This window comes from Vulpes lagopus, chromosome 7 (genome assembly GCF_018345385.1).
Source record: "Vulpes lagopus strain Blue_001 chromosome 7, ASM1834538v1, whole genome shotgun sequence".
Taxonomy (NCBI): Eukaryota; Metazoa; Chordata; class Mammalia; order Carnivora; family Canidae; genus Vulpes; species Vulpes lagopus.
In genome coordinates, this window is record NC_054830.1 from 67,204,020 (window position 1) to 67,230,167 (window position 26,148).

The following is a 26,148-nucleotide window of genomic DNA, read 5'->3' on the forward strand; positions in this document are numbered from 1 at the left end:
ATTTGCTTTAAAAGAAACCAACAGCAATAAAATAGCAGTAGAATCAAAGAAACAAAATCAGTAGACTGTTGATCATTGTTGCTGGTGGGTAATGGGAACATGGGAGTTCACTATATTACTGTACCTACTTTTCTGTAAGATTGGAAATCTTACAATAACATTTTAAAATATTGCTGTGGGGATCCCTGGGTGGCGCAGCGGTTTAGCGCCTGCCTTTGGCCCAGGGCGCGATCCTGGAGATCCAGGATCGAATCCCACGTCAGGCTCCCGGTGCATGGAGCCTGCTTCTCCCTCTGCCTGTGTCTCTCTGCCTCTCTCTCTCTCTCTGTGTGACTATCATAAATAAATAAAAATTAAAAAATAAATAAATAAAAAAAATAAAATATTGCTGTGGAGCCTACCCCACAGCTCCAGAAAACATGTGATGAGACCTACACTTCTTCTGCCATTCAAATAGTATCAAGTTTTAGAAAACTCTGAAACTGAAGACAAGTAAGGCTCTGAGGAGGAATATTTGGCAGAGGCAGCAGTCCTAAAAGCCTCAGAAATATCTACCACAGTTTTAGATCAAAATTCTATGAGGGATAATCCTAAATTGAAATGAAATGTGGGGAAAATTTTCCCTACCAGGTGAGTTATAGAGCCTGAAAGATTTCATAGCACAATGAGTGGCAGTAGCCATAGTGATCAGCAGAGTTGGCTGGAAAAGTGAATGACCCTGTGGGGTCTCATGGGGCACGTTGCTACGAGCGCCCCATGCTTGGTTTAATTATCTGCTGTCTGTGTCTTGAACTTACTAGTGATTTTTGGATTAAAATCATTGTCATTTGCACCTGGCCCACAGGTATGGAGCCAGTCCTGGTAGTCAGGGATAAACATGTCACCTTAAAAGAAGGAGTGAAGTCTGTACGTCTACTGAAGTTCCAGAAAAGCAGGACTCCAAGGTGAAATAGGAAATTAAAATGTTGCATAATGAATGAGTAGGAAGGATCAAGTGTCAATCAAGATTAAGTGACAGGCTGTCCTCCCTGGAAATACTAAATTTCTCAAGACCAGCCAGCTTGGAGGCAGTGCACACTTCTTCCAGATGTACCGCGGTGACACACGGTGACCCATCTGACCACCTGATGGGAGATTTCTCCCAACTCAGTCCAAACTCACAGGTTGTGTACTCTTGACAACAGACTGGCCGGCATCCACTGCATTGTTAAGTCTAGTGGGTTAAGAGGGGGAAAAAGGCCAGGAATAAAAGGGAAGCTATTTTTTGTGCACCCACATTCTTGCCAAAAGATAAAATAGAACTTTCCCCCGTTTTCCAGTATTGAAAGATGTCTTCCACCCTTCCTGCCAGTTTCCCCCTTCCCACCCCCAAAGAAGGCATCCTAGCAAGGGTGTTCTCAGATATTTTCTCCCTTTCTAATGTTTTCTGACTATAATAGTAGAGACATAGATTGTACAACATATCTGAGTCCATGTTCATCATTTGGTTGAAATAGCTTTTTGGGGTTGAGGCTATGCTTGTGTGTCTTACATTTTTTGAGTGTGAAACTACTGTATTCATCATTTTATGGATCGAATTACCTCTCAGATTCTGAAAAAAGCAGGATCCTTGAGAGATTGAGAGTGGGATTATCTCAATCCCATAGGTACTAGAAAAGTGTAACCAGCAGCTGCTGCAGGTAATTCTGTACCCTTGAGCCTGAATGAGAGCCGTCTGGCTAAAGAGCAAAATAAAAAGTTGGATAAGAATGAAATCTAGATACTTCTGCTTTAATTTATAGAGACAAAACTTTTCAGTTGGGGACTGTAAATTCTTCCTGGAAATGCAGTAATAAGGGAGGATTTATTTTTTTCTAATTTACAGCTTTTTTTTTTTTTTTTTTTTTTTTTTTTTACTTTTGGCTGGTATTATATTATTTAGAATATCATTTGGGCTCACTGCAAACTTTCAAACTTTTGATGATCTATATTGCACAACACAGCTAAGCATAATGTGAGGTGGTAAATAAGATAGAGTCAACATGGCCTTGTAGTGAATTTACTTAATATAATGCTCTGTCCCATATCAGAACCTTCTAGGGGGTCCAGTGGGGCACAGGATGGTACAAAAAAGAGCAGGATTGGCATTTTCAGTGGCTTCATGAAGGTATGATGGTGCTGATAAACTTCTGGTCTCCTCCTCCGAAAGAACAGATAGATATACCCTTCGCTGAGCCAGGGTATATTTCATTGTATGTTGAGAAAAACACCTTTTGAAAAAAACAACTTTGTTTTCCTGAGTTGCTGCCTCAGCATTCTAAAGTATGATAACCCTGCCACACCCAGAATCTAGACATTTAGATAGGGACTTGAGTTTCAGATGTCCGTCATAAATCCCCACTTTGCTTTTCCTGGGCACCTTTTAAAATAATCACTTAGAGGGAAGCCCTAAAAAAGTGAGTATCTTCTGTCTCAATAACCTTGTAAGTATAGCTTCTTGCTGTCCCACTCTCTTCTCTGTGACCTGGGTCAGAGGACTGCCCTTCCCTGGGCTCACAGGATGTTCCTGAGACCCTGGCTTCTGGGATTTGTAAATAATAAATCTTGTGATTCCATTTCCTTTCTGTGGGTGTGTTGAAACTACGCCTTCAATCACAGTGAACCCATGGGTTTCACTTCCCCAAAGTGGGAGCTGGGATGCTGAGGGAGCTCCTTGCTGACCCCATGTGGGTAGCTTGTGTCCCCTCAGTGCTCTTTATTCAATTAACCAGCTCCTGCTTCTCCACATGCATTGTTAAGTCTAGTGGGTTAAGAGGGGAAAAAGGCCAGGAATAAAAAGGAAGCTGTTTTTTGCGCACCCACATTCTTGCCAAAAGATAAAATAGAACTTGTCCCCTTTTTCCAGTATTGAAAGATGTCTTCCACCCTTCCTGCCAGTTTCCCCCTCCCCACCTCCAAAGAAGGTCACAGATGTCTCCTTATCAAAATGTTTCTCAACACAGTCCCTTACCCTTGTTTGTGTTTCTTCATAGCACTTATCACCAGGTCATAACTATTGACTTGTTTGTTTGTTGGCAGTCTCCTCCTCTGGAATGTAAGCACCATAAGGGCAGAGCTTGCTTTGTTCACTAACACAGGCCAATTGATAAGTAGATAGACAGAGCTCTGCATGGTACATAGCAGCCATTTAATAAATATTTGTTGAATCAGTGAATGAATCAATGAATGAATGAGTGACTCTTCTGCTTGGTGAGATTGGAGAAAGGGACTTGTCTGTTATGAGTATCACAGCTCCCATGGGACCATCAGTCTCCCAGCTACCCTCAAACAAGAAGGGTATGGGGTTAAGGTGCAGTAAGCATCCCAGCTCAGGGCTTCTCTGTCTTACAACTTAGGGTGAAAGGTTAAAGAGCAGGGAGGGGCTGAGAAGGATGAGGAAACAGATGTTAGTCTAATTCTTGGATGGAAAAGTAGAAAGTTTTATTTTTCAATCCAGCTTTATCAGCAATAAAACTGATATTTTTATACCCATCTGTATTTGTTACTAGCTTCAAGCAGAAGAGGTGAAGGAGGGATGAAAAAATTCCACCATATTTATCAAACGTTGAAAACAGTAAGGCCAGTTGCAATTAAAAATGAATGCTAGACTGACTTTCATGGATAATAATGCGCTGGTAATAATAAACTTAGATGTCATGCAGTAATACACTCCCATTATTTTGGTGGTAGCCCCAAACTGACAATGCATTGTAGGTCGTCCATTTTAAAAGTAATGTGGTATATTTCATATCAAGTAAAATATCCACTGAATATCCCTATCTTGCATTTTATTTGCATCCAAAAACAGTATAAAAGTGTTTTTGTTACATAAACTAGTTGCTTAATAGAAGAGGTACAGCATTACTTAGTAATTTAGAGGATGTTTACAACTGTTTTGGTATGGATTTATTAAGAAAAAACATGGTGCAACTCTTTTTTCTATAGTCTTATCCATTATTCTCCAATTTGCTGTAAGCCCTATCCCTCTTGCTTTCCTGGGGGGGGCAAGCAAATTACTGTTCATCTGCATCATGGGAAATAGACATAGGCGATCTGCTTATCCCTGGATTTTCTGTTGTGGTATTCATTCATGAGTTTGCGGCTTTAATTTCTTGTGGGAAAATCTACAGCACTAACTGCAGATTGAGAATCATACTTTCAAAACTGGGCGTAAGCAGCCAGTGATTCCAAAATCCTATATAAAAACATAACCATATTATGTTCTCATTCTCATTCATCCCCATCCCTTCCCTTTCTCTTTCCATTTTCCAAAGCACTTTCAGATACATAATAAATCTTATTACTGATTGCCATTTTAAGGCATAATTTGAATTTGTAATAGGGAGGTAGAGCTATTACTCAGTCTGAAATTGCCCTGATGGTGCAATGGAAAGCCTAGGGCAGGGGACCCAAATGAAGTCTCGAAATGCACAAGCAGTTTGGCTTGAGATGAATTGCCTCTCCTTTCTTGGTAGGACCAGAGGAATACTTAAATCCCTTATAAATTCTGTTCCTGAGCAATTATTTCAAAGGACACAATGAGCTCACATGGATTTTATTTTCTGTCATTTTTTCCCCTTTCTTCATTTAATTCTAGTGTGCCTTAAGGAGATTTTTTAAAGGTTACTTGATTCTAACCAGCAGTGACTGCTGGAAATGAAGTGAAAGCAAATAAAAACAAAAAAACAAAAGAAAAAAAAAAAGAATCACACAGGAGCAGGTGAAATGATTTTATCTAAGTTTGATTGTATACAGCCTGATGTTTGGAAATAGAAAAGCATTTCAAATACCTTATTTGAGATCCTAAGGAGGTGCTGTTTCAATTACTATCAGCCTCAAGTTTATTTCTAGAGCCAAATGGTATCATATGAGAACTTGTGAATCTTATCCAAAATACATAAAAGTTTAGGTTAGAACAACACAAAGCTTGAATCTTAATCAAGATAGAAGGTGCTCACTTGGAAGAAAAACTCTTATTCTACAAAGTAGAGTTTTTCCCCCCAAACAAATCCATATACTTTCTTCTAAACATATCCCACTAAATAGATGTATATATCTATGGACAATTAAAATTAATTTAAATTTGATTGATTTGGTTTGGTTTCAAGCAGCTTCATAATACTTGTCTTCTTGGAATAATAACAATAAAAACCTAAGCTGGCATCTTGACATTTTTACATTTCTCCAAAACTTGTAACACCTTCCCTTCCCACTACATCCCCTTACGCCAAAAAGGCTTTCAGTCAAAAGGTAACTTTCTGTTACAACTAGTGTGAGATTTATAGTCTCAAGCTGATTTATATCATTTTGTTCGCATTTTCAGAGTTTACTTAATAAAAGTAAGTGGTCAATAAATACATTATAAAATAAAGCAGCCTATCTAATAACACTCAGTCAAATGCTGACAATATTCCTGGTCCATCATTTGTTATTTCCTAAAAATAAAATAAAATAAAATAAAATAAAATAAAATAAAATAAAATAAAATAAAATAAATAAAAATAAAAAAATAGACACCTAGAATTGTCTATAAGGTCAGCAAAAAATAAACAATTGAATAGAACCATATATTTAAAAAGAAGGGCAGAAAGAAAAAAAATACCTTTAGTATCTTGTTCAGGTTCACTTTCTTCTATTAATAGAAATAACACAAAACAAACACACACAACAAACATACAAACAAAAACAACACATCATGAAAAGGGAAAATCTTTGACCACAGAAACATCAGTTGCACAACAAGATTAATTAGAATCTGCTTGTTTCTTATTTCAATAAGAAACAAGTGCAATCAAGGGAAATTCCTGACCTCTTCAAGCAAACTATTAAATGACATAAAATTTCAAATGACTACTTTTAGTCGGGCAGCACGACACAAATAATCAACTACAGCATACCCAACAGCATAGCTCATTCATGCATTTTTATTTGAATGTTGACAATCACCCTTTCTTTCAAGGCAACAGGCTGCCTACTATTCTGATAAATTGTGTTTTCCCTTTGTTAGCATGGCTTCTCCTTTTACAAGGTCCTGCTGTGAAGTCAGTGAGGTTGACTCTGGGATCTCAACTATCATTTCTATGGCAATAGACTCATGTTGTGGTAAACAGAGGATTAGGGGGTTTCTGCAGAACAGAGCCTACCACCAACAGAGATTCTCTCCTCTGTACCCACTCCCGAAGGCTGCTCCCAGAGCAGAGAGGAGCAAATCACTATCTTGCAGGAAACTACCAGTGAAGCAGGCTCCAAAGAAAAATGTAAAAATGTCTATGCGGTGTGTGCAGAATCGAGGATTTGTGATTTTTTTTAAATCCTAGAAAAGAGACAACCATCAAATTGATTGTTCCACAATGTTTAATATAATAACTATATCAGATGTAGATCCCACATGGAGCTCTGTTTCTCTTTCCTGAAAGTTTGTTTATGTCAATTTAGACCTTTCTTCAAATTAGTGACAAGCTGACTGCAGCATTTGTTTATAAGTATAAAATAGCGATGCTATTGTTAACGACTTTGAATGCTAAGGATGTATTTGCATAGTTCTTCCCAAGTTATGGATATTTGCACACGTTATCTCCTTTAACCCTGATCATATCCCTGTGATTAAACATAACTGATATTATTCAGCCTATTTTCCAGACGAGGAATCTGAGATTCAGAGCCTTGCTGCAGGGTCAGAGCCAGAAATGCCCATCCAGACATCAATTCTCCCTTCTAAGGTGTTTCATAGTAAGAAATCCTCATTTTTGCACTTAATACTCAACCCTCTTAAATGTAAGCGAACTTATAATTTCCCTTTTAAATTGTACTGACTAAATGTTCCCCATCTCCACCAACCAAGTCCGTGGCACATTCCTGTTTTATTTTTTGAAGGTCAAAGACTACACGAAAGTTGTTACATTTGAATACATTTATGGTTAAAAGGAGAGTTAGAAATGTACCTACACAAAGAAAATCATTTTTTACAACACCCCCAACAGTGCCTGGTATTTTTCATACTGAAAACTGGTCATGTGGACACTTGAAACTGCCGAGTTCCCTGGTTTCCAACACAGACATTAATCAGGAAAAATAACACGGAGGTCCATGTTTGGACCAGATTAGCCCAAATGAAAAATTGCATTTGGACGCCTTTAGGCTGGGCATGTTTTCCTAGCTCCCTAACGCAGTTGTACTTATTTCCAGATCTTACTATTTTTGTTTTCCATCAGCCCAGTAACTATCTATGAGTGACTGAGATGGGAATGGGACTCCTATGGGAATATTAAGTGTCTTCATTCCCTGGCTGCTGTCGTTGCCCCAATTTTTTCCACCCAAGTTAAAAGGCCTCCGTACATTTTGAGAATCCTATTTCTTCGTTTTTAAAAAATTTTTATAATTTTTGTTTTTTCTCTTACAATATTTTTTTTGGGGGTTCTGGAGCAAGTGCAGGTACATTCTGAGTCTCCTTTTACTTTTGCTCCAGTGGTCTTTGACTGGACCACCCTTGAGAGTGTACCATGAAGACTGTGCTGACTTCCCTTTGCTACCTTTCACTTTGTACCTATTGTTATTACTGCTGTTCATTTTGCTTGATTTCTTTGGAATTGGGAGCAATGTGAAGTTTTGAAAGAATGCACCCATTTCCTCCACTGCAGATCTACAGAAGCGACTCAAGAGATAAGTGATTGTCCAAGATCTGCCATTTTCCTAGGAGGAGGCCTCAAAGTTGTATCAGAAATTATATCTTCATATAGTTTCTTTCTAGGCACAAGTGCAGATATACAGCTCTGTACATATGTATTTACACATGCTTATAGATTTATACACATGTATACCACATACACAAGTAAGATTACTTTAAATTAGAGAAAATGATGCAAGAATAATCTGCAAAACCTATTTAAACTTGAGTACACCCATTCGGTGTATTAGATTATTGGTCATTCTGAGTCAGTCTGTAGTTCTAGTTTTTTCCACGTATCCTGCTTGCTTAGCCTGTGATCCCTCTTGACTTCCGAACTTACTGTTTTACCACCTATCAACTTTTAAATATTTGGCTCTATGGTCTTTATTCCCATTTAACTGCTCTATGTGTTATGCATCAGTCTCATCTTCCAAACTGATGTGTAATCTCTGTTGGGGGGGTGGAGGCAGGGAGCAGTATAGCATATTTACTTTTGTTATATTTCCTTTAACCCCTAAAGTTTAGCACAGTCTCTTATAGAAAAAAGAAGATACTTCAAAAAGGAGTTGGGTAGCAATTCATTTTCCTTTTCTACTGTCCTGGAATTGCTCAATAAGACATTTAAAAGAGATAATCTCTGTTGGAGTAATCTGAGATATAATCAACATCCGAGTTAAATAGTATCTGTATCGTTTTCTTGAATACTTTGATTTTTGGGGAACTCAGTACTATCATAGCAACCCATTTAAAATACTGTTTTAAAAAAAGGAATATGTTTTAAATCAAACCAAAACCAGTCTCCTTATAATTACTACCCACAAGACTTAGTTTCTACTCCTCACCACTAGACAAAAAAAAAGAAGGCCTTCAAATATTTTCATTTTTTCCAAGCTTGCTATAGCCCCAGTTTACCATGCTGATTGCTCACTTTTGAACTTTCTTACCTTACCTTCTTATCTTAATTTACTGCAGAACTAAAACTGACACACACATAGAGAGTCTCACAAAGTCACAGGATAGTAAGACTCTAATATTCTACTTCTATGACTAGAAATTTGCATACATTTTTATGTGCATTTATATAAAAATACAGTGAGGTCATATTCCATTGAGAATCATGAATACCTACCACTTGTTTTTATACTTGCTCTTCAATTTTGAACGTGTTTGTGTGTGTGTGTGAGAATATGCTTTGATTCTAAGAAAGATAAATTAAGTTTTGCCTACTCAATTCACTGTATTAGTTGATTGGAGAAAAAAATTTGGAAGGGAAAATCTATCATATAGGAAGAGGGAAAGCCATCAAAGTTCCCTGGCTGAAATGAACTTATTTAGGAAGATCATGTAGGTCACGTAGATTTTGTGGAGAGAAAGAAACAGGCTAGAAGAGAAAACAGGCATAACTGTGGGATCTCTCCCATTCTTCAGACTGCAAGAGTTAGGAGAGCCAAGAAGATAACAGAGATCTGGCCACCTAGGCCAAAGTCTCAATGGAAGCTGTTCTTGCACATTCTTGCTCTTTGTAGGTTGGCATTGTTTATAATTTTCTTTGTAGGCAAAACCTTAAAGAAATCTCTGATCATCTGGTACTGTCAGGACACCATTCTAGGACTTTTTCATTTTTAAATGATTTGCACAAAGCAGTTAATATAGCAACTAACACACAGCTAGAAAGGACTGGAGGCTAATTTTGAAGCCAGACCTTCTAGCTCTTTCTTTCTTTCATTTATTTTTTTTTTTCAGAGCTATTTCTAGCTCATGGTATCTTCCTGACTGATGAAAGCTGTTTCTCCAACTGCCTTTGAAGAGAGAGGGTTTATTTTATTTTTAAATTTCAGTCTGCCTTAGCAAGCTACATTCCAGATATTGATCGTGCTGAGTACCCCTTTTGTAGGTGTTGAAAGCCTACTTAAGTCCATTCCTCACTTATCTGAGAAGAGAGGCAGCATTCTGTAGAAAGAGAAGTCCATTGTTCAGACCTTATTATTAAAACATGGGTGCTAGATTATTTGAATCCATTCTTAAATAGGCTACATTTGTCTCATCTAGCATTGTAATTTAAGAGTTATTGCATTGAATAAATAAAATCTTTTTTAAAAAAAGGGATGCCTCGGTGGCTCAGCGGTTGAGCGTCTGCCTTTGGCTCAGGTCGTGATCCCAGGGTCTTGGGATCGAGTCCCGCATCGGGCTCCCTGCAGGGAGCCTGCTTCTCCCTCTGCCTATGTCTCTGCCTCTCTCTGTGTCTCTCATGAATAAATAAATAAAATTTTCAAAAAATATTAATGCGTTGGAGATGCCTAGTAGAAGATAAATAAGCACCACAGGCAGCAAAAAGGAGTCATTTTAGTTGTTTTATTATTTACTTGAAAAGAATTGGCTTAGAGGATTGTTGAAAAGTAATCATACTGAGACTCTGTGGTATTCTGTTTCTGAATACATTCTCCTTTTGTTTTCCAATCATTAGAAGAGCATGTGACGGGATCCCTGGGTGGCGCAGCGGTTTAGTGCCTGCCTTTGGCCCAGGGCGCGATCCTGTAGACCGGGATCGAATCCCACTTCGGGCTCCCGGTGCATGGAGCCTGCTTCTCCCTCTGCCTATGTCTCTGCCTCTCTCTCTCTCTCTCTCTCTCTCTCTCTATCTGTGTGTGTGTAACTATCATAAATAAATAAAAATTAAAAACAGAAGAGCATGTGACAATAATAATAATAAACTTAAGTGAATACCTGGATTTTCTTTGCTGACTTCTTGGTAGCTAAAGCAAAGAAACCCGACCCTGGTGTGCTGCCACTGTTTACATTTCTGCTTCCTTTGAAGCAGAGCAATGCATGAGGTTTATCCACTGTGGCTCCATCTCTGAAGGAATCAGAATGCAAGCTCCTTTAGAAAATATACACAGCACCCTCACAAACAGCCTTCCTTCGCATCTTCAAAGTAAGGCTGGCCTGGCTCCGTGTCATCACGATTCTCTAAAGTGGCTTGGGCTGGGAACGTTTCTGTGGCCTTTGAGATAATAACATTTTCCTAGCTTGTAAATATGGATGGTGAATAATGACTACGAGCAAGAAGTGTTTATCAAGTAAATCAGATAAGAGCCACACAAAGTTAACTTGGTTTTAGTTCAGTACTAGATATAGAGAGAACAACGATGAAGAATATTTTTGTTGAAATGATCCTGAAAATGTATTAGAAGTTTAAGCATAAGGGATCCCTGGGTGGTGCAGCGGTTTGGCGCCTGCCTTTGGCCCAGGGCGCGATCCTGGAGACCCGGGATCGAATCCCACGTCGGGCTCCCGGTGCATGGAGCCTGCTTCTCCCTCTGCCTGTGTCTCTGCCTCTCTCTCTCTCTCTGACTATCATAAATAAATAAAAAAATTTAAAAAAATATTAAAAAAAATAAAGCCTTTAAAAAAAAAAAAGTTTAAGCATAAGCCAATGAAGAAATTGGACTTCAGTTGTGATTCATGTTTTTCCTTCTTTTTTTTTTTTTATTATTTATTTATGAGAGTCATACAGAGAGAGAGAGAGAGAGGCAGAGACATAGGTAGAGGGAGAAGCAGGCTCCACGCACCGGGAGCCTGACGTGGGATTCGATCCCGCGTCTCCAGGATCGCGCCCTGGGCCAAAGGCAGGCGCCAAACCGCTGCGCCACCCAGGGATCCCATGTTTTTCCTTCTTTAAAACAGTGTATATTTTGGTTTTAATGGGAAGAGATGTGAAGCTGCTTAATTGCCAGGACAGAAGCCTTTTTTGGTTTACCTTTTTGAAGGTTTTAATTTTGAGATAACTTTAGGGTTCCAGAAGAGTTGCAAAGATAATATAGAGGGTCTCCAAGTACCCTTCACCCAAGTTCCTCTAATGCTAACATATTATATAAATATAGTACTTTTATCAAAATCTTAATTTACTTTTAAATAACATTTTGGACCTAATCTCATGAAAATAAAGATACTTGAGCTGTGAGAGCAATCAAAGAAAGTAAGGTTTATGAAAAATAAGAATTTATTTATTTTTAACGATTTTATTTATTTATTCATGAGAGACACTGAGAGAGAGGTAGCAACATAGGCAGAGGGAGAAGCAGGCTCCCTGCAGGGAGCCCAGTGTGGGACCCTGGGATCACGACCTGAGCCAAAGACAGATGCTTAACCACTGACCCACCCAGGTGCCCCAAGAATGTTTTTTGTTTTTAAAATATTATTATTATTGTTATTTTAGCTCACCAGAAATTTTAGCTGGAAAAAGAAACAGGAGCCATAACCTTAGGCATAAGTGGCACCATAGTACCCTGATTGCCTCAAGTGGCTTGGCTTGAGAACATGGCTGTGGTCTTTGAGATGGAGTTCCAGATGCCCAGATAGGACCACAGGACTCCAAACTGTAGGTCCCCATGTGAACGAGATGACATTTGAAAACTATGTCTAAGAAAGAATACCACATGTTATAATCTCAGTGTTAGTCTGTGAGTCAAATTGCAGCCCATTCTGGTTTTTAGGGCTCTCGAATAGATACAGTCTCATAATCTCTAGTCCGTCTTTTACTCCCTGACTCCATAGCAACCTGTGCTCTCATGATAAATCTGCTCCTCCCACCCATCACTGTGATATGATCTGTAACAGGAGCTGCTGTTCATCAATCAAAACCTTGTTGGACCTCACGTCTCTGAAGCTTTCCCTGATCTCCCACCATATCCCCTGTCCTGTTGTGTGTATTCTACACAAACTTCTATCATTGCAAATAATTGAACTTTAATTTTTATAACTACTTGTTGCATGCTCGTCTTTCTTTCCTCACTGAATTGAAAACTTTTCAAGAAATAAGTCATGTTTTTTATCTCTGTATCCTTGCGAATAACCTCATTCTATGAAATGCAGTAGGCACTCAAGTGAATAAATTTGAAGCTTCTTCTAATTTTTAACCTATGAATTATGGATAAGCTAACTTTTTCCTTAAATGTTTAAGCTTTGCCTGGAATAAAGACCTTCTAAGTAGAAATCCTCAAGTTAATGTTTCTAAATGTGTGGGTTCGTAGACTACTCAGGTTAAGAGTCATTTGGGAAGTTGTTAAAAGGCCCTAACACAGACCTATCAGATCTGAATCTCTGAGGAATGCATCCTAGAGCTATAACTTTTAATAAGATTTGCAGAGGCTTTTAATGTGCACTGAAGTTTGAGAATCACCGCCTTGGAGGAAGAATTATATTAATCCATCAACTTTGTTATTTCCATCTCTTTCCACAGAAGTTTTGAAGTGAATCAATGATGTGACAGCAAATTAAATGAAATAACAAACCCATTAGTATCAGGGAAAAGGAGACTTCTGGTTGGTTTAGTGTAATAGATACTATGACTTGGATTCTGAAATACATGCCAGGTAGGGAAAACAAAAACAAAAACAAAAACAAAGTAAAAATAAATCACACCATTCTTGCTATAAGAAGGGAAACAAAAGGCCACTTTCTCAGGAGAGATCACCTTCCCACCACCCATAGGCGCTAGATTTTTAAAGCAATTTCTCACTTATGATTTACCTTAATGCAGTGAGTGATGGAATGATTGACATTTTCAACAAGATTTCTAGGCAAAGGGCTATTTCTGTAGTGAGTAAAATATGTAGTAAGTTCAGGATGTGCATTAAGGTTGGTTTGATTTCCTATTGTGTATACCGTATTTTTTGTACAGGTTGACTCTAAATAGCCCCCTTCCAGTTTGCCAGTAAAGGCACATTTTCATACAGCTTCTTAGATCAGCTTTCTCCCCCACTGACTTGTGCCAGTGGGGCCAAACTAAAGTTATAATCTCTAACAAGTACCAAGCATGCAGGTATAAAGCATTGTTGATTGAGGATAGATTTATGTTCTTTGGAAACAAGAGGAGCAGTTGGTAATGTTGACATTCTATTTATGAAATCTGAGAGCCTTAACCAACGCTATTCTCTTGGGTAGAATGTAAATAATGTAAACAACAGGCAACAACAACAACCAGTCTTTATCAAGGAGCCTCCATGTAGACACGGTATATATGCAGGCTTAGTCCATTTCAAAAAATCTACGCTCTAAGTAATACCACCCCCATTTCACAAATGAGGAAATAACTTGCAAAGGTTGAGTTAAAATATGCGACCTTACATAACTAGCAAGTGGCAGGGTCAGGATTAGCACCCAGATCTATCTGATGCTAAAGCATGTGAGCTCTGCAGCGTGCTGGCCTATGAAACATAAACACAGAGAAAGGGAAAACTCAAGAACGGGGTAATGGAAGATGTCCTGGCCTGGGAACTGAGAATTCTGAGCTCCTTGCTAACTTGGGCAAAGCGCCGCCTTTTCTAGTCTCAAATTTCCTGTTCTGTAGAATGACGGATAGAATTGAGATTTCAGATTGAAAACCTATGATTACTCTTCTGATGGAACCAAAGTTAATAAAAATCAACTCTCTTTTAAAGAAACATATACGTTTTTTGCCATTGAACTCTATTGCTTCTACCTCAAAGATAAAGATGACACACGGAATAAAGAGCTGTGATTATCTCTCTGCAAGTGTTTTTAAATCATTGCTTCTGCTGCACAGACATTACATTAGTCCTAGAACTAATACTGGTAACTGTTATCTGAATGACTGTACAGTCCTGTAAGAGCTTTAAATATGTTATCTTCGTTTATCCTTTTAATTTTTTAAAAAAGTTTTTTTAAAGATTTTATTTATTTATTCATGAAAGACAGAGAGAGAGAGAGAGAGAGAGAGAGACCTAGCAGAGGGAGAAGCAGGCTCCATGCAGGGAGCCTGATGTGGGACTCGATCCCGGGACTCCAGGATCACTCCCTGAGCCCAAGGCAGATGCTCAACCACCGAGCCACGCAGGCGTCCCAGTTTATCCTTTTTTTTTTTTTTAAAGATTTTATTTATTTATTCATGAGAGACACAGAATGCGTGCGAGAGAGGCAGAGACACAGGCAGAGGGAGAAGCAGGCTTCATTGCAGGGAGCCCGACATGGGATTCAATCCCGGGGACTCCAGGATCACAACCTGGGCTGAAGGCGGTGCTAAACCGCTGAGCTACCCAGGCTGCCCCAGTTTATCCTTTTTATAAGAGATGAGACGCAGAGCATTGTTAACCTCATTGTACAAGTGGGGAAACTGAGGCACAAAGAGACCAAGTGACCTACCTGACATTACGCAAGTGGTAGAACCAGGATCTGAACTCAGGAGTTTACTCTAGACTCAGGAGCCCATGTTATTAGCCAGTACGTTAAGTTCCCTCTAAAAATCATGCCTTGCCTAGTTTATCATTCATGGCAGTGAACATACTAATTACAATTTGAAAGTCATATTTTTGATTCCTGAAAGGAATAATTTAAGTAATAGCATTTGAATTCCATATTGCCACAGAAGTCTAATAGCTTTCGATTATATCCTTACACGATTCAAAGTTGTTATATTTTGAAATCAAGGCCAACGAAGACATGGTGTTCCATCCTGCACAGTGTAAGAGGAGTCTCTGTGAATCAATGCATTAAAGAGAAAGAATGTTTCCTTTTTTGTATATGTGTGTTTGAACTGGTGCATCTCATTTTAATACCTAAAAAATGAAAATCAAAGCTTACTCTAATTAGAGTATGCATATTTTGGGTCACAGTAACTTTTCACTGCAAATAATATAATGTCCACATTATTTATATTAAACAACTTAAGACAAATCTTTGAGGCATAGCTTTTTCCTTTAAACCTGCAATTGAAGAGGGCATACCTGTTTTTTAACTTGAGGTAGTTATATTTGGGGGGCAGTAATCATTAAATATCTTTTTCTTTCCTTAGACAACTTTAGTGACAACTCTTCAACTAAAGGACCACTGTACCATTGTTTCTTGAAGGCGCTATGGAACTTTTTAGATGGGAATGCAACATAACAGCCCTTAAAGTTGAAATCAGTGGATAGAACTCTTCTTTTAGAGCATGCACCTTATTAATCATGCAGGTTTAACCCCCCCGCCCATAGCCCCCAGGGATACCAAAGGCTTATGCCTTTTTCTTTGGTTTGGTTTTTAGATACACAATGTACTCAGAACAGCAAATCAAACCTGTTAGTGGCATCAAGCAAGTAGAATTGATGCCGGGAACAGGACCACCGCAAATTTTATTAAAACTGCAATCACTGAGAGCACAGCACACGTTGGGTTTTAAATACCTCTCTCTGTGGCATTTGTCATATTAAGAGCTGTGGCATAAACAAAGGAAAAAGCAAATCAAATGTTGTGTAAACATTATATGATCGCTTCCACTTTTCTAGATGCAATAAGGAAATCTGATCTCTAGGGAAGAGGGTAGCCAGAAGTCTAACAGTTTTGAAAACAGGGCTGATCTCTTATAGTTAGATCTATTGATATTTGCCTTTGGGACATTGTGTGTGTGTGTGTGTGTGTGTGTGTGTGTTTATGTATGTAAATATGTTTATGTGTATATATACATATGTAATGTATATATATAAAATGTGTGTGTATATATGTGTGTATATATAATGATTTGTTTTTATCTTTGGGATTCAATTGTTCTCTGATATACTGCATATATCTATAAAAAATCTTCCAGAAAAAGGTTTTGATCGACCAAGGCAGCCCTAAAGATACATGGAAAAGCCTTTCAGACTGCAGAGAAACAGACTGACAACACTCAAGGGCCTTGACAAGTCATAGAAGCTCATGCACTGAGGCCACTTACATTCACCAGGTGGCTCACCTTCCCTCCTCACTCCCCAAAATGCCTCTCTCAAAAGGCCCGAGACAGGGTTCTGCTTTTTTGAGGCCTCCTGCAAATGAGGTATTGTTTAAATATTTGGGAAGCCTACAATAACCTTCTACCTCAAAGGGTTCTGTTCTTGGTCTTGTTCTGCTTCAAGGGCTCTCATCTACAGCTTTGCACTGGTGCTAAGCCACCTCTTCCCACACTAGTGATTGCGGACAGAGAACCCTCCCCTGGTTCCAGCTCTTCTTCTGTCTAATCTTCTCCTCCATGGTTTAAACTTCCAAGGGTAAAGAAGGTAATAACAGAAAATGCACTGGACAGGGCACCCAGTACATTCCAATGTGCATCTATTTTGAATGGAGTTTCAAGTATTCTATACTCAACCAGTTTCTATATACAAAGCAGAATTTGTCTGAATGTGAAATTCACAGAATGTAATAAAATTGACACTCAGTTCCAAATATATCAATCATTTCATAATAGTTAAGTCAAAGAGTGTAAGGGAAATATGTAAGAATGTAAGAAAATGAGATATTTGTAATTTTTTAAGTAGATCTTTTCCAATGATTAAAAAACTCAACAATGACCTCTCCACTCCAGGTATATAAAAAAAAAGAATTACATTATATATATCATATTAAAAGTCTTCAATTTCTGTGGTGTAGTGTTTTTCAACATTTTTTTAAAGATTTATTTATTTATTCATGAGAGACACACAGAGAGAGATAGGCAGAGACACAGGCAGAAGGAGAAGCAGGCTCCATGCAGGGAGCCCGATGGGGGAGTCGATCCCGGGTCTCCAGGATCACGCCCTGGGCTGAAGGCAGGCGTTAAATCGCTGAGCCACCCAGGGATTCCTCAACATTATTTTTTAAAAGGAGAATATCCCTCTGGTCAGAAACAGGAAAGTAAAAAATCAGAATCTTGTACTTCAGAGGTTATCTAAAGCCTCCATGATGTAGCCCCTCCTTAAAAACTCCAGCCCTGCTATCCAGATCATCCCATTCCTTTGCCACATCCCTGTGCCCCTGAGTGTCTGACTTCCTGGCCTTTAGAGTAGTTGGAGAAAACCATTTCAGTAAAGATACATAAGAGAGACAGTATGGATCATTCTTTGGATACACTCCATAACTAAAGTAGAACATGAGGCAGATTGGAGAAACAGACAAGATTATCTCTTTGACTTAGAATACCTTCTAGAGGGCACTGAAGAGTCTCTTAGTCTCTTTTTTCAACCTAACAAAACGAATAAGCAGCAAATATAATTGGTGGTGGTGAGGTTGGGGGTACTACATGGAATCATGCCACTGAAAATTATGCTTTCATCTCTGTGAGGAACTGATTGAAAGAAATCATCTCAAGAGAAAGGAATATTTCTAGTTAAATATTAGGAAATCTTTATGAGCCCATATGATTGCTTTATTTTTTTTATCATTATATATTCGTTCTTGTATTTGGAGACGACTAAGGAACTAAGGAATGGTCTCAGCTTGAGGGTAGAAACCACAAACCAAGTGTGATTGCCTTTAAGATCAGTAAGACAAATCTCAACTTCAGAGATACTAAAATACACAGCAAAGAAAAAAAGTGAGCCAATGGTGATTGTAAGAAATGAATGTCTCTGGGATTTACCCCAGAAATGGTAAAATATTTAAAAATGAACATTATAGAATCTATGGAATATGATATGGAGATTTCTTTTGCCCTCATCACATCCTGCCATGAAACCTATCCTAAAGGCCATTGTCACAGAGGTACATGAGATAGGGACTGAACTTTCCAAAGGAAGAGCCTCCACAGTTATGAGAGGGACAACTCTTTTCTGCATTTCAAGTGACCGTGGAATTCGGGAAACCATAGATACTTTCCCACCAATGTTAAATTAGTATACCTGTATAGTCCTCACCTAGGAGTAGGGCTTCACTTTCCCATGGGAATTTACCTTTGTTTACCTTGAGTCAATAGCACCAAACCCCATGTAGAAAATGCTCATTGAGAAATCAGAACCCAAATTGAATTTTAGTGTTGGATCATCTAAGACACTATGGAATCACAGATTCCAGGTCTGTCCATGAGTAAGAAAGAAGAGTCAAATAGAGGGAGAATCCACTAGCAGATGCTGCCCTCTTAACTCTTTTACTTCCCATTCCATCCTAGGGGCTCCCTTCCTCCTGCAGGCCTCGAACTTTCTGTCTTTATGGATTGATTCCTTCCCTAAGGAACTGGCATGTTTCATGTTCTGTTCTTCAGGACCTCACCCTCAACCTCAGTTTTTCAGCCAATGGCTAAATGTTGTGAATATCTAATCAACATCAGAACCAGTTGCCTTTGACAAAACTCTTCTCATCCCTTAGTTTGTTCTAGAGCAGAAGAACTGCAAAAATAGTATGAACAGAAAGATTGATGTCACTTTATCAAAGTAGTATAATGTTTGGAAGAAATGATGTTTTTTTCTAAAATATAAATACATGTATTCTTTCTAATTATGAAAGTCTCTATAAAAATTCATAAAGTAGGGATCCCTGGGTGGCGCAGCGGTTTAGCGCCCGCCTTTGGCCCAGGGCGCGATCCTGGAGACCCGGGATCGAATCCCACGTCAGGCTCCCGGTGCATGGAGCCTGCTTCTGCCTCTGCCTGTGTCTCTGCCTCTCTCTCTCTCTCTCTCTCTCTCTCTCTCTGTGTGACTATCATAAATAAATAAAAAATTAAAAAAAAAAATAAAAAAAAAAAAATAAAAATAAAAATTCATAAAGTATAGAGCTATGTAAAATGTATGATAGGTGTTAACCTCCTATGTAATTCTACATGCAGAGATGATGACTATTAGCATTTAGTTTATACACTCTAATATTGAATATATAAAACATACTATTCTTTAATTACTTAATTCTTTAAGTAATTCTTTAATTCTTTTTCACTTGTGAACACACTGATATTTCTAATGAATTAATATTTCTAGCAAGATAGAACAGAACTTTGTACAAAGTCAGTACTTCATAGGTACTTATTAAATGAATAATAATACAGCAAATAATTATATAGTGTTTGCTCTGTACCTGTATTAATTCATGTAATCATTGCAACAACCTAAGAGGTAGGTGCTAGTTTTTTTTTAACCTCTTTCTTAGAGATGATGAAACTGAGGCTCATTGATGGAAAACAGACCCAAATCACTTATATGGTGTGTAATTGTAAAAGTTAAAGGATATAGATTGATTGCATTCTTAATAGCTCCATGGGATTTTTTTCACATACTTTTATCAGTGTTCTTTTGGTGCAAATTTATTTTATTTTGTTTTATGCAAAGAACAAAGGAAAACACCTCCACTAGACTATACCAAATAATAGGAATTGTTGAAAGTCTTGATTTTCTTTGTTGCTATTACCCTAATTGTTGTTCTTTATAAGTAATCTCGTTTCTCTTCAATGATTTAAGATCACCTCTGTGGTGTTTATTATGATGAATCTGGGTGTGAAACTATTTATGTCCTTCCTCTTCGTTTTTACTGATTGAGACTAGTGTATCTAGTTCTTGAAGATTGAAGTCTTTCATTAATTTTGGCAAGTTCTCAGTCATTAAGCTTCTGAGTATAGTCTCTCATATTTTCTCTATTCTTTCTTTTTGTAATGCATATCCTTAATTATTTCTTTAATTCAATTTTATCTTTCCCATCTCTTTGCACTGAATTCTGAGGAGATGACTTCTAGTATCTCTAACATATCCTTATTCATCCATTGAATTTTAATTATAGTCATGTCTTTCATTTGTCAAAATTATTCAATTATTTATCAGAACTGCCTTTCTTCTAATGTATTTTTCTTTTTTTTCTCCTTTTATGTCTTTAATTAGTTTAAACATATTTATTTTCAAGTCTCTATTATATTGTGTTAGTTGAATTTCCTGGGTTTTTGATCCCTTTGTATATTTTATCAGCTAACTATGGATGTTATAATTTTGCATTGTGAATTCATCCTCAGTGTTGAGGTTGAATCCTCTGAGGTTGAGATTTTATCATGAAAATCCTATATATCTGGGTAAGGTATTTTTATTTATTTATTTATTTTTATTTATTTATTTTTTTGGGGGTAAGGTATTTTTAAAAGCTTTTTTGTTGTTAAATTGTCAGCGGTCAACTTTTATGTTAATTTCTCTAGCTTGAGAGCCCCTGTACCGTACAGTGTGAATTTAATATCAAACCTACATGAGATATAGTCCTGAGCATTGAATATAGATTCATTCCTAGGAAAACTTGTTTTCTTCTTTCTCACACCTACAATTCAGGTAGAGACAAGCCTCTGCATTGTCTTTCTGTACCATCAGATGGAATTTTTCTGGTCCATCTTTTCACTTCTATGATTCTCAGCTTTATAGAAAGTTCTCAATGCTAACCCTCCTTAACAGGGGCTCAGGACATTGTCTCCCATCTGCTTAAGAGTCTTAATACTGGTATTCTAAGTTACAGAGATGGACACTTGTGCCATTACCTCCAGGACAATACAGAACCAGTTCATGAGCTTACTGCTGTTTTTTCAATTCCTATTTATTCATGGCCTCTGGAAATATAATTTTATTCTGTGGGTTGTATGACTAACACAGCAATTCTGGGTGTTTGTAGTAGGAAGATGTTCATGTTATCTTGTCTGTCATTTTGTGGGAGCTATAAGTGTTTAATCCTACATTTGTATATTTGGTACAAATATTGATTAATTGTTTCAACCATTCTTTTGCAATTATTCTCAAATCCTCTTCCCTGTTTTCCTTCCTGGCAAACTACAATGCATGTATCTTGCCTTTGGACTTGGCATTCTACTTTTTCTGAACTTCTACTTTTTCTGCGATGAAGCACATTGATGTTATTCATATTCACAGTCCCATTCTCTACCAAAGCTTTAATGTTACCTAGCAATCCTAGCTCCCCTTGTGAGTCATCTCTCCCATTCCCCACAGCTATTTTAAAACCTTTCCACTCTTCCTCAGCCTTGAACTCCCTTTACAGAAGTATTTTCAGAAGATAAACTTACTTTCTACTTCCCAAAGGAAATAGAAACCAACAGAGCTTTCTCAAATTCCATCTACCAAGCTCATTAACTCATTTATACTAGAATATACCTCCCCTTTCTCCTTCCTATTACAAGGAAGGAAGTTCCTTCTTCCTAAGTACAGTGATCATATAATTTATCATGGAAGCCTGGATACTTTCGAAGGTACAAGGAGGACTCTATTAATAATTATTCCAGGACAACAGGTGTAAACCAGAACTATCCTGGGCAAACTGGGACAAATGGTCACCCTCTGTATAGGATATATCACTCTACTTGTCCCCTGAATACACTGTTTTTGCTTTCTCAAGCATGACATTCCCTTGAACATCCTACTTCTCTTTTATCTTCAAATATCCTTTTCTCTGAGCCTCTTCTCATTCATATTTTAACATTTTCACTATTGTTTAACATTTTAATCTTGTTGCAAAGCAACCTTACCTCTATACCATATACCTCCAGCTACTGCTCACTTTCTTGACTTTTCCCTTTTCTCTACCAAATTTATTTAAAAATTTGCTGACACCCACTGTCTCTTTTTGTCAGCTCCCATTCTCTGTCATTTATAGAATCTTGGCTTTTTCTCTCCCCCCCTCTTCTGTCACTACTCTTGGCAATGTCACATGTGCTCATCTGTTCTTTAATAGAACACACAGTATTTAGCATTATTCAATCTCTTAGACACCTAAGTTAGTTGTCCTCTCTGTTCCTTAGTTTCTTATTATGGTGCCATGATAGGATGTTCCTCACTGACTGTTAGTGAGGTTTCAATAAAATGATCCATGTAAACAGTATTTTAAAATGTTAGCCATTGCTCATCCTTTTGGAAAGACATCCATGTTTGGCTATGCTTGAGTTAGAAGGTTTCATTAGTAATTTTATATGTCACTGTTTGAACCATTTAAGTTAAGACAGAAAAGCAGAATATCTTCCTGTTGTCACTCCAAAGATCCAGCAGCCTGAGGATGGCAATCTCTAGAGGGAGCTTAACTTTTGTGTTGAAGACTGTTCCATGTTTGTGTTGAAGACTGTTCCATGTTTGGCAGCTAAGATTTAGCGAAAACACACTACCAAATCTACAATTAGTATGCCTCTCCTTTTTAGAAGCTAGAAATGGCAAACAACTTTACTTTTTCTTTTTTTAATATTTTAGTTATCTATTTGAGAGGAGGGGGGAGAAAGTACAGGCATGAGAAGTGGGGAGAGGCAGCGGGAGAAGGTGAAAGAAGGGAAGAAGCAGACTCCCTGCTAAGCATGGAGCCAGATGTAGGACTCGATCTCGGGACCCCGAGATCAGGACCTGAGCTGAAGTCAGCCACTTAACTAACTGAGCCACCCAGGTGCCTCCCCACTTTTAAAGATGTTATTTTAGTTTTTAAAGATTTTATACAACTTTTCCATGACGATCATGTGCAGGACGTGTAGCCCAGCACTGAATGACATTATGGAGTTCTCATTCTAATTTGCTCAAGCTAATTTTCAGAGTGACTGACACAATATATAACAAATGCTCATCTGCCTCAGTGACTATGGCCCAGCTTTATCTTCAGCCCTCATTATTGCCCAGTTAGTAGATGTTTACAGACACATTCGGAATTGTGCCAGTTGCTTTTCAGTTGGTTTTTCACCTGTTCTGAATTGTCGGTTAACTTGGTCCTTCCTTTAAATAGATCATGTCTGCATTATATCTTGTGAAAATGCCTTAACTATTTCTTTAAGTGGAAGCCAATATTTCAGAACTTCAAGACAAGCCACACAGATTTGCTACAATTTTTATGCTATAGTAGTAATAATTATACTTGATGCCATTTATTAAATGTTTATTATGTACCAGCCACGATGCTAAGCGTGTCACAAATTTTCACAAATACTGGCTGCTTTAATAGGGACTAAAATGGAGTAGAAATAGATGTGTGCTAAAATGGCCATCCTACCTATTGCTAGAGTAACTTTAAATATTATGAGCTCTTGATACTAGCAAGTTTAATAAAACCTCTCTCTACGTTAACTGTTAAAGCAATGAGCATGACCAGTTTAGTGTTAAGAAGAAAGAAGACTGTATTCATGTGTGATATAGGTAGGTGTGATATAGGTGTGATAGGTGGGATACAGAATTAAATGGCAAGCCTAGACAAAACTGTAACTGGACTCCAACTAATTGTGATTTGTGTTCATTTTCTCTGGGACAGTGTTAAAGCAAATAATTTCAGCATCTATGTGGATAGGGACCTAATCAATCAGCATTCTATATTATAATACAGAGGTCTTATATTTAAATCTTGAAGAGGAAAATCTTTATGATATTATATACAAATGGATAACATTCATTATGTATTATTCCATGTATAGCTCAAGGAAACACTGAATCCAGGCAGCAAGTCAATGTCTAAATGTGTGATTGAGTGTTTTTTATGTTTATTTTTCACTGAATATGTCACATCAACTGGTTATTGCATACTGAGTTTTAAATGCCATTGCTAATGTAGAAGATACTAAATTATAGCAACTATGCGGAAAATATATATATTTTTTACGTCTGACAGACATTATTCCCATCAGCCTCATTCTTTTCCATGAGGAGTTAGTAGAGATTCTGTGAACAATGTAATGATGTAATAAAGATGTTACCTCAATTAGAAGCAGATGTGAGATATGAGATTATTAATACTGTGAGAGGAAGGCCTAGCTAGGAAATAAAAATAATCTAAAAGAAGCTAATAAAAAACTGTATGACTGAGAAGGAAGAGATATGGGTTTAAGCGAGTAGGATGGAATCAAAGTAAGCTATGGGGAACTCCTGAAATCTCTCTCAATTGAACTATAATATGGGCCAGTGTAAGAAAGCCCAAATATTTTATCAACCAGAAAAGAGAAAAGCAGAAAAACAGGTGATGATTCTTATAGTCAACATTTATTGAGTGTTTACAAAGGGCCAGCCACTCAGCTAGATAATATCAACACCTTACCTCACTGAATACTCATAACAAATCCCACTTTTCAGATGAGAAAACTGGGAGCCAGAGATTAATTCTACAGCATATTACAGGAAGAGCTGGGAAGAGTTTTGTACCCAGTTTGCTCACTGAGCACAGGCATGCTGGTAGTTTCTATTTTTAAGCAAAATGTGATGTAATTTTAGGTCAAGAAGGATCTGACAATCAAATGGGTACAACACCTAGTCCTATCTGGATTCTGATTTCTCAGTGAAGACCTTTACAGCTAATTGCTGAATTGGTTGGCTTTAAAAGAACATTTTAAAGAATGAAAAAATACTTTGGCAATGTAAGTCAGAGAAGTAGGAACATTTTTAGTTATACATTTTGAGTATTTTATTTTTTTCAACACTGTATGGTGGAATACAATCTGAAAAGTTACTTTTTTTTTCTTTTGATCTTTTTAAAAGTCATGTCCATATGCTGAAAAAGGTAAAATGAGGGTTTTCAAATTTATAAGCAAGAGAGAATTGTGCAAACCAGACATAAGTTCTGAACTGATATCCTCCTGTTTTAGTATTTTAGTCTGAATTTAGTCTGGGTTTGTCAAAATTACCAGTGATTGTGGGCAATAGATGGAATATAAGCTATTATACTAGCGAACACCTCTTTCTCTTTTCAGTTTTTCTTTTCAGAGTTTTGACCTTATGGTTTAGTATCCGGAACAGTTGAGGGAACTGGTCTACCCACATCTCTGCCTTTGCAAATTAATATCCAGCCTTCACAGTAGAATGTGAGGCCCTTCCAATAGCACCATAATGGGAAGGAATGTAACTCCTTACCCTCAACTTCCAGCTTCACCAATTTGGAATATGCCGTCCCGAGGCTGTTTTTTGCCACGCATCGATAATGTCCTGCATCTTCCTTTTGCACATTATGAATCCTTAAACTCCCAGATTCAAGAACTGCGATGCGGGAATTTTCCTGCCAGGGATAGGGACAGGAATTTTAAAATGTCCATGGCTTTATCAAGAAATCACTTGCCTTACTTTATCAGGTCATCATCATTGCTGCTATCATCAAAAATATCATTGGAACACTTATTTGGCATTTAGGTGGTATAATACACAATATTAAATGAGACAGTATAAGATTACTTAAATTAATTTTAATAATGATTCTGTAAGAGTTTATTTTCATTTTCTTTCATCACATGAGGACACCAAACGTTTATTTGATTTCCTAAAAGTCACATCCAAGTCTCTTTGAGTTAAAACACTCTATATGGTATCCTTAGGGGGATATATGTCTTTTGAAAAATTAGAAATTTCTACCAATAATACATAAATTTGGTGTTGGAAGTTAAAACATCACAATTACTTTCCCTTTGAGTACTCTAAATTCAGTATTATACAAAAACTCCTGCATTTTTAATTTTAGGAAATCCACCAATATTTATAACAAAAGGAAAGTCAGAAATTATATAATTACCATAAACAATTTAACATTTTTGTTTTATTTTAAATAAAGCTAATTGATATTATACTTCATTTCAGTTAATTGACGTGTATCAACACCTACATATTCTCTGTGGAATATTCTCAGCATAGTAAAATGAAAAACCTCCCTGAGTTTACACTTAGTAGGTGACAACAATGATGCAGTGTAATCATTTACCAGTAAATGTAGGTATGAGATACAAAAGCATTAAAAGCATGTACATAATAGATTTTTAATTTGGCTGCTCTGTGACTGAG

The 26,148-nt window shown here is 37.5% G+C and overlaps 1 protein-coding gene across 1 annotated transcript in view; it reads right to left on the reverse strand.

The window, feature by feature from the left end:
• The window catches only part of MUSK (muscle associated receptor tyrosine kinase), a 90,794-nt gene that overhangs the window by 44,751 nt on the left and 19,895 nt on the right, over positions 1 to 26,148 (reverse strand). The window contains exons 5-6 of the mRNA XM_041762440.1: positions 25,234 to 25,375; positions 5,621 to 5,650 (exon numbers count right to left, since the gene is read on the reverse strand). Coding sequence (XP_041618374.1) covers positions 5,621 to 5,650; positions 25,234 to 25,375 — 172 coding nt within the window. The remainder of the gene's footprint in view (positions 1 to 5,620; positions 5,651 to 25,233; positions 25,376 to 26,148) is intronic.